This window comes from Theobroma umbraticum, unplaced genomic scaffold (genome assembly GCF_002168275.2).
Source record: "Theobroma umbraticum cultivar Fairchild unplaced genomic scaffold, ASM216827v3 scaffold_146.0, whole genome shotgun sequence".
Classification (NCBI taxonomy): Eukaryota; Viridiplantae; Streptophyta; class Magnoliopsida; order Malvales; family Malvaceae; genus Theobroma; species Theobroma umbraticum.
In genome coordinates, this window is record NW_018397265.1 from 5,239,198 (window position 1) to 5,249,050 (window position 9,853).

General features: G+C 33.0%; 1 protein-coding gene across 1 annotated transcript; it reads left to right on the plus strand.

The window, feature by feature from the left end:
• Positions 1 to 207: 207 nt before the first annotated feature.
• On the plus strand, positions 208 to 2,649 carry LOC110422550 (GPI-anchored protein). Its single transcript, XM_021436511.2, has 2 exons — positions 208 to 997; positions 1,837 to 2,649. The coding sequence occupies exons 1-2, from the start codon at positions 320 to 322 to the stop codon at positions 2,179 to 2,181; spliced, it is 1,023 nt and encodes a 340-aa protein (XP_021292186.1). The 5' UTR covers positions 208 to 319; the 3' UTR covers positions 2,182 to 2,649.
• Positions 2,650 to 9,853: the final 7,204 nt, after the last annotated feature.

Sequence of the window (9,853 nt, forward strand, 5' to 3'; positions counted from 1 at the left end):
TCCTGCGGAAATGATGTCTTCATGATACTATTCGTAATCCCCACTAACTTTAAAGGTGCCATTCTGCAAACTCAAATTTAACCGAGGTAGCAAGCTGCCAAACTTTTCCCAACCCCACTGCCTGAGCTTCCCTAACCCCACCTCTTCCATTTTTTTTCCCTCCGTTCTTTCCTTTCATAACATTTCTCCCAACCGCAATACCCCACCACCCCTTTCCCCCCATCCCTTTATTTCATCATACAAAAAAGCATATCAGCCCAAACCCACGCACCCCCACACTACCACATTTCTCGTCCGAACTACCTTTCTCTCTTCATCGATGTCCCTAAACTCCTCCACATCCTTCCCTTTGTTCTACCTCTTTTTCACCATTCTTTTACCTTCTTCCTTTAGTATATCCAATCCAGACCCAGCAAATATCCAACCACTTCCTATAACAACAGCGCCACCGGCTACAATCCCTGCATTTCCAGAGCAATCAAATGTTGTTGGTTGTCCACTAGACCTACCGGAAGAACTCTTTCACGGCATAAAAAGTGCTTGTGGCACCAAAAAGGAAAATGGGGTCACAGGGCAGCTCCACCGCAGCCGATGCTGTCCAGTGCTTGCAACCTGGCTTTATGCCGCCTACTCTGCCACTGCCCTTGGTAGGGCTGGCAGAGTAGTGCCGGTAGTGGCAGGTCGTACCCCATCGTATGACATGCCACTGCTGCCAGATGACTCGGAAACATGTGTTGATGATTTAGGAAAAGCTTTGAGACAGAAAGGGATAGAGTTGGCTAAACCAAATGAGACATGTGATGTGGTGTATTGCTACTGTGGCATCAGGCTACACCCATTGAGCTGCCCTGAGGCATTCTCAGTGGATCAAAGCGGGAACCTTGTTGGGGATGAGAATGTGGAGAGATTGGAAAAGAATTGCCTGAGTAGCAGCAGCAATGTTAATGGATTTCCTGGTCTTGGTGGATGCAACAAGTGCTTGAAAAGCCTTCATTTGGTAAGTTTTCTATCTCTCATTTTCGATTTCTTTGTTCCATTTTGCTTGTTCAACTCAATTTGTTCGGAAATGACGATCTGATTAGGTTTTTCTTCTCTTCTTCGGCGATTGGTAGGTTGGGGATTTTAATTTTTCACTTTTTTGGCAATTTGGGAAAGTAGTTTTGGCCTTTCCTATTTTATGTTATGCCACTGCCCATTGCCACGCGCAGCCAAAAGGGTGAAACTTAATCTGGGTACTTTACCGCTATTAAGTAAAACGTATTATTCTAATCTTCAACAGCAATTCATCAAGTATTTTGGAATTGTTGGAAGATTAATGTAGTTCTAAGAGTTCATACAAAGCCAATGGTGACAGAAGATGAAAAGAATGTAAGAATGTTGGATTATCGCTGCTATTAGTGGGTGAATGATTTCTCTTCCCTGCTTTGATACGTAAAACAACTTGTCATATCGACAATATGATTTGATAGAGTTTGGAAATGCATCAAAAGTCCAAATGCATCCAAAGTGTTTTGTCCTTGTTGATTGCAATGATTGATCAGTTTTCTGGCGGCAATTTTCTTGGACTGTATTAGTTCCCTAGTATGTGATGCAGTACAAACAAGATTTCTCACAAGACTAATAGTCTTTTGATGCTAATTTTGAGTTAGTTTGATTCCCGTAAACAGTTTGTCAAGTTGCTGGCTATCGAGTGCTCCTAGGGGAAGCTTAGAAATTGATTTTGATTAGGTGTCCCACCAACTAAATAGTTCAGAACATACACCAAACTTATGTTAGTCTAACGAGCAGCCAATACCAAGTGCTGCGTTCCTCTTCTAACTGAACAATGCTGTGCAGCTTAACAAGAAGAATACTTTGAATTCAAGCAAGTCAGAGGACAGGACCACCAAAATGCGCAACAAAGATTGCCAGCTGATGGGTCTCACATGGCTTCTTGCAAAGAATCGAACCGCCTACATTCGAACAGTCTCTGCAGTTTTACGGGCGGTCATGATGAGCAAAGCTGGTTCCGATCCTTCATCTTGCACTCTAAACAGCGACGGGATGCCCCTAGCTGTTGATTCTTCCGAAATATATGATCAGTCCTCATCAGTTACCCTCTATCTATCCCAACATCTTTCACTTTTAGCTCTTTGCTTGTTGCTTATCCACCTGATTGTATTCTCGATCATACAAGTTTAGTTGAGGCATTATGGCTTGTTGACATTGTAAAATGTTTTTTACTTCTTTCTATTAGTCTGCGTTAAAGTTAGAACTGTGATTTTTATGGGCTTCTCTATGAATAGCTAAGATTTTTGGGTCCATATTTGTGCAAAATTATCAATGTGGGCCTTGTTAGCATGTGCCATACTCAGTGCCGTTTTGTCTCAGAAGGACAAATTTTGGGCAAATATGGTCATCAATTGGTGGCATTGTTATGGGGAAATTCTAATGGACAGTTATGTTATTCACGAGAAATTCCTGAGCTGTCAACATCCTGGAACAAGATCTTTGAAGATGTGGATGCTATACCAAGTTGGCTTATGCTAATTTCCTCAGATACGATAATCCTATTCATAGGCTAATAATATTGTAGGCTTATGCAAATTTCTTCAGATATTGTCAGAAAAATCCTATTCATAGTCTAATAGTATTGTAGTATAATGTTAATTAGACGTTGTCATAGTATTATATAATAATTCTAATTAAATAATTTATATAATTATCTTTAACACTATTGGCGACGGAAGAAAAAGATGAAGTGAGGAGAAAAAATATAGAAAAATGTTGTCATAAATTTAATTTAAATTCAAGCATAGACGCGCCTGTCATTGCCCAAATGCCAAAGCCAATCTGCCTTTTTTTTTTTTTTTCATTTTAATTTAGAAATTCCCATCATATCCTAACCCTGAGGATATCTCAAAACGACACCGATTTAACCACCCAACCGAAAACAACAGCTGGCAGCCTTTATTAAAAAATCCACATGCAAACTAATCTTGTGTAGATGTTAGAAGACAGGCTAGTATTAGCATGTATTATCTCTTTTTGTTCTTAGCTTTCTATTAAATTCATATTTATTTTATTATTAGCTTCTTTTACTAATCATTTTCAAGTGACTATGAAGAGGACCCAAGTTTCAATTCTTGGGTCTTAGAGATGGACTGTTCTTGGCAAATTCAAAGGGCCTTTAACCTAATAAAAGTGGACGCAATGCTTGCTGTTCATCTTGTTCAACATGCTAATGTTAGGTTTACATCCTCTTGGTACTATTATTTCTGATTGCACGCCTTTGATGGCAAGCTTTCAAAAACTAAGCTCTCTCACTGCTACAGAGAAGCACATCGTTTAGCTAACAAGGGAACATCATGTGCTGTTCCTTTGGCTACTTTTGATGTTAGACCTAACTTTATCTTAAGAGTTTTAACGTCAGACGTTACGGGAATTTATTTCCTGAGGTCTTTAAGAACCTCTTCTTATTTTATGATCTTATCTATCTTAATTGACAAAAAAATCAAGGTTAGAAATCTTGGACATGATAACTCTATTATATAGAATTATTTTGTTATAATTTGAGGATTCAAGTAGTTAAATTTTTAAAATTTTAAATTCGGAAATGAATATTTTAATTATTTTTTTAATTAAGTTCAATGCATGTTAGGAACACTACCATCGATGAAATTTTTTAACAAAATATTTTATCGAAAAATTTTCGTTGGTAATGTCTTTTCTAACAAAAAAATTTGTTGAAAAATTTAACGGACTATAAAGTTTTTTGGCGCTTTAAATTTTTTGATGGATTTCCAATGGATTATTTTCTCATTGGAAATTTTCAATGGAAATATGTCAATAATTCTATTGGAAAGTTTGGCATTAGTAAATTTTTTTGCACCAAAATTTTTTTTGACAGATTTCCAAAGAAATTTTTTTTATTGGAATTATTCAATTGGAAATCCATCAGAAAAAAATCAAAAGAAATTTCCGTTGAAATTTCCAATTTTCTTCTTGTGATTTTTATAGTAAAAAATTCATAAAATTTCAAAATTAAAACTTCTATGCTTAATATGTAAATGTCATATTTTTTTTCAATTTATTAAACTACAGCTACATACCTACGTAGAGGAACTTTTAGCCAACTTTAGCCTAAGTCATTTAGAGATTCTATTTCAAACACATATGCTTGAAAGAAACTAAACTCAAACTTGCCAGTTTTAGTTTGCAATATTATGAATCTAATATAAAGTAGTACTTCGGGAAAAGAAAAAGAAGGCTTAAGTTCAATGCCTAAGGAAATGCTATTCTTCAATTTCCCCTATTTGAAAAAGAAGTCTAGAGCATGGAGGCCTTTAGAGAAAACGTTTCCCTCGCCGGCCCTTCTTGGTTACTCCAATTGAAGGAGCCCCTCACTTGTGGGCTCCCATTTTGTCATGTGGGCCTCTTTATTGTACAAAGCTTTAAGCTTAATGGACTTTGCTAGAGGAAAGAGAAATTCTTATTATAATCCATTTTTATTACGTGTTATTTAAGTTGTTCTTTATTCATACATGATATTGATAATATTTTTAACATAATTATTGCAATTGTACCGATTATAAGTTATATCAATGGGATTATGGTATTTTTAAATTATGATGATAATACTATTATCTTGACTCTTTCTTAAATTATTAAAAATTTTTCACATATAAATATATATATATATATGTAAGTACCTATATGGGTGTGTGTGATTCACAATTTAAAAGATAAGAGTTTTTTTCGTAATATGGTGTTAGAGTCATATTGTCTGATATCTCTCCTTTTCTGAAAGCTTGTATTCATACTTGTTCCGCCAATGAACTGTACAATTGCAATAATTATGTTAACAAATATGATAATTGTAAATAGGGGTTATATAATGATTTCTCCAATGAAAGGCTTTTGAGCCATTCAAACTCCTTAATTTTCTGGTTTCAGAAATTTTTAGTAAGATTAGACATACTGCTAATAAAATCCTTAAATTAGTTAAAAAAAATTTAAGTAAGATTTTATTTTTTTTATTGTATTTAGTCAAGTCTCTATATTGTTATTTTAAATTAAATAAGTTTTTATGATTAATAATTAATTAATTATTATTAATTAAAATACTATTTATTATTTTTATCTATATAATATTAACATAATGTTGATATAAATGATAAAAAATGTCACATGATCATACTATTATATCAAATTAATATATCACATTTTTTAAAATAAAAATTGATTAACTGTCAACTAGGAACAAGCACTAGCAAACTGTACAAAAGGAGGACAAGCTCTCAGAAAGCTACGAGCAACAATTAGTTCATCATACCAAACCAAAAGCAGAACATCCCCTGCAACAATCAACCTGAAAACAAAATACAATCCCTGGAAGCAAAAACAGGGATCAAAACAAGGCTATACACAGCCAATCAAAAGTCCAATGTTAACACAAGATGAGTCAACAAGAAAAAAAGAGCACAAGAACACATTTCTTTCCATCCGCGAGCAACAGATGAGAACAAAGGACCAAAGGTGCAGTAGCTGAATACCAAAAGAAAATGCCATGAGACAACAGAACCCCATCGAATAAGCATGTCAACAGAAGAGAACAAATGGCAAGCAACGAGCGAGAGAAGGGCAGAACCCAACATGAAAATGAATAGCACAGAAGCAGCAGAGATCAAAACATTTAAAAAGTGCAATTATAATATGTCAACATGTTATATCATCATCAATTATAATATATTAGCATGTTATATTTACGTCATTAAGTATAAAATAATAAATAATATTTTAATTAAAATAATCATTAGTTATAAAAATTTCTTTAACTCAAAATAAAAGTATAAGAGATTATTTGGTTAAAATAAAATAAAATTATAATAATATAATTGAACGCAATAAAAATATAAAGGTTTATTTGAATTTTTTTAATAATTTAAATATTTTTTTAGATATTATGCCCTAAAGATATTTTTAGTAATTTCAATTAAATAGTTTGAAGTATAAGTGCCAAATGGATGGGTGGGTCGTGTCACTTTAGGTTGAGTCATTGTTGGTTGAAAGGAATAAAAGTTATTATTTGAATTTGGATTGTTTCTTCGTTCGAATCAATATCGGTTTGGATAATTTCAGATTTGGATCATCTTAAGTTCAAAGTCATTTTGTGTTCAAGTTATTTGCGGTTCAAGTTTATGAATTTTAAAAGTAAATAAAGTTGGATTCAAACGGATTACTCAAGTCGTCATCAACTTTAATTAAGTTATTCAAGGTCATGTTTTTCCATAGTGATATACTTCTGATTTTGGTTTTTAATATAATAAAATTTTTAAAATAAATTACTCATATTAAAAAACAAAAAATAATTAAAAATCATTTACAAATTTAAAATTATTTTTATTAGATGTTAACCATTTTCTCCTTAAACAAACTATTATTCATTTGTTATTAATAATATTTAATTATTTATATCATTATTAGTGATTCACCATAAATTATAGTTGCAACTTAGAAAATCGATAATGTATAACATCTATTAAAGGTGTAATAAATTAGTAATATGTTTAAGATTAGGTATTTAATTAGCATTATTGCTATTTTTTTAGTTTATGAATTTTTTAATTAAAGTTATTTTTAATCTATTTTAAATATTTATTTTATAATTTTGTAAGAATGAAAAATAAAGGGCAACTAGAAATGGAATATTTTATAAATGGTGATGATCACAAAAATGAATTTAATTATCATAATAGAAAGAATGTGTTTTGAACTTTGTTTTAATCATACCAAGGATTTTGAAACAAATCAAAATTATATAAAAGTTGGAAATATAAGAGTAAAGAAAAGAGATTTTATATTTTTTATCATCTTTTGAAGTTACTACCAGAATTTTAGTTTATCTTATATTTAAAACTTTTAATAAAAATTATATTTAAAAGATAAATATGAAAGAGATTTTCTGATTTTACTATCTCTTAATGTTTCTTATAGCGTAATAATTTGTGTTGTACATGAAGCAATCCCTAGTTTTATGACAAGATCGAAACTAATTTTTCTGCAAGCTTAAGCAGGTTATATATGACCTTAAATAGGCACCTCGATAACGGTAACAAGTGCCATGAATTACAATCCTTCACTTAAATATGTGATAGCTTGTGTCGCGTTTAAGTAGACATTTTTACATAAATCAGCCAATAACTCATTTATATATAAACAGACATCAATAATAGCTACAAATTAATTTAAGGGAATGCAACATCAAAATCATAAGGCATAATGAATGCCAAATACAAAACCACTAGAGCCATATAAATAAAATATTTTATTAATATCAAGATAAGTACGAAGGGATCAAGACATGTTGTTGTCGGGCCATAGGGTAGCCCTAGATGGTTTGCTATAGATATACCTTTACTAGTGAAACAGTCAATAATCTATCGACTGCTCACCCCTTATAAAGAATTTACAAGGTTTTATAAGTATTTCACCAAGAGCCATTATAATGCGTGAGATAGGGACATTTCTTTCCATAAGGGTCTTCTCCTTAAAGACTCAACAAGCATTTCTATAGATGTCACCAAGTGCCATTACAATGTTTAATAGGGGGACATCACCCTTGAGGGTACAAAAGACTTAATCTCCTGGATAGTTCTACTTTGTCATAACCTTATATAAGGTTGGTTCATGACATCCTCCCCTATTCAATCTATTGATATCTTTTGTTGATTGGTTGACTAGGAATTCTTTAATCTTTTGCTTGAAGGCATAAAAATCAGTTTCCTTCCCTTAGGTGACTTTATATGTCCTTAAAACTTCCCATTTCACCAAATACTCTTGTGTTGTTTATCGGTTGATTATGGTCCTCCTTTTTGCAAGAATATCTTTTACTCAGCATTGTGATGGTGGCTTGGTGGTGATGGTAGCTCTTGTGGCTTGACTCCCACTGGCATCTACTGGATTTGCATGGAATGGCTTCAGGTTGTTGATGTGAAACATTGGATGCTCCTTCATCTACTTAGGTAGAATAATCTTGTAAGAGGTATTCCCCATCATAGTTGTAATCTATACAAGGCCTTCATACTTTTGCACTAGTCATCTATCTCTTGTTCTTAAAATTTAAATTGTTTGGGTACCAATTTCACTAGCACAAGGTCCCCCACCTTAAAATGTTGCTCTCTTTAATCTTTATCTACCTACTTCTTCATGTGGTTGAAGGCTTTCTCTAGTTAAGCTCAAGCGATCTTAGTATTTTGTCTCCACATCTTAGCAAAGTTAAATGCTCAAGGGGTCTTTCCGTTGTACGATTCCATTGAGGAGTAGGGAAGTTTAGGTTGTTGTCTAATGACAACCTCGAAAGGCATTTTGTTTATGGCAGAACTTTTTTGTAAATTGAAGCATAATTGAGCCACATCTAATAAGTTAGGTCAATTCTTCTAGTTTATCTATATGAAGTGTTGTAAATATTCCTTCAGTAGTTTATTAAAGCGTTTTGTTTGATCATTTATCTATAGATGATAACTGTAAGAGAAGTTGAGTTCTGACTCCAATAGCTTGAAAAGCTTTTTTTAAAAGAAACCAATAAATTGTGGATATCTGTCATTAATAATGCTTTTATGTATGCCTCAGTACTTTACCACATGTTTGAAAATTGTACAGGCTATTACTTTTGAAAAGACAAACCTTTGTATTAGGATGAATGTCGCATACTTTGAAAAACAATCCACTATCACTAGAATTGTTGCTATATCTCCCACCTTAGGAATCCTAATTATGAAATCAAGAGAAGTGCTTTCCCACAACCTACTTGGTACTAGTAGCAGTTCAAGCATTCTTACTAGCTTTTGTCTCTCCACTTTGTCTTATTGGAAAATAAAGCATGCCGTGATATAATCCATCACCTGTTGTTGCATATGGGCCAATAGTAACCTTGTTTTAATAATGTCATTGTGCATTGCCAACCTGAATGTCCTGCTTATAGAGTGTTGTGACATTCCCGCATTAACTTTTGTTTTAATTTTTCAACTCTTGAAACAAATATTTGTGGCCCTTTAGTTAGTAAGAGTCCATTTTTCACTCAAAAATACTTAGACTTCCCGCTCTCTACTAAGTTCATTATGGAAATGGCTTTGGGTCTCTTTTTAAGTTCTTTTTCACTAATGTTGCGAATATCTGTAGTTACTCGATTGATTATGACTAGAGCTATAACTCTGAGAGCTAGGAAATCAAACTTTCTACTAAGGGCATTTGCCACTTGATTAGCCTTCTCGAACTTGTGTTCGAAGGGAAATCAAACTCGATTAAGAACTCTTGCCATCTTGCATTATTTGTAAATTTTGACAAAGTGAGAAAGTGACTAACTACAGCATTATTTGTCTTAACCATGAATTAAGACCCTAATAAGTAGTGTCATGATGTTTGTAAGTAATGAATCATAGCTAAGATGTTTTTTTCCTACACCGTGTATCTCTTTATAGCTTCATTCAACTTTCGACTCTCCAACGCAAGTAGATGTCCCTCTTGCAATAATACTTTTTCAAGAGCATAGTCTGACACATCTGTCAAAACCTCGAAAGGTTTTTCAATATTTATGAGTGCTAGGACAGGATTCGTCATCATCACTTCTTTTAAATCTTTGAAAGCTTCTTAGCATTAAGGTGTCTAGTCTTATTTTTGTTCTTTTTTAAACAGTTTTGTAAATACCACTGTTCTTTTTGAATACCCCTCCACAAATCTTTGATAATAGTTGGCTAGCCTTAAAAATGAGCACAGCAAAATTGTATTCTTAAGGGTGGCCACTTTTTGATAGCATTTACCTTTTGTATATCCATTCAGATGTGCCATTGTTCAATTATATGTCCAAGGAATTGAA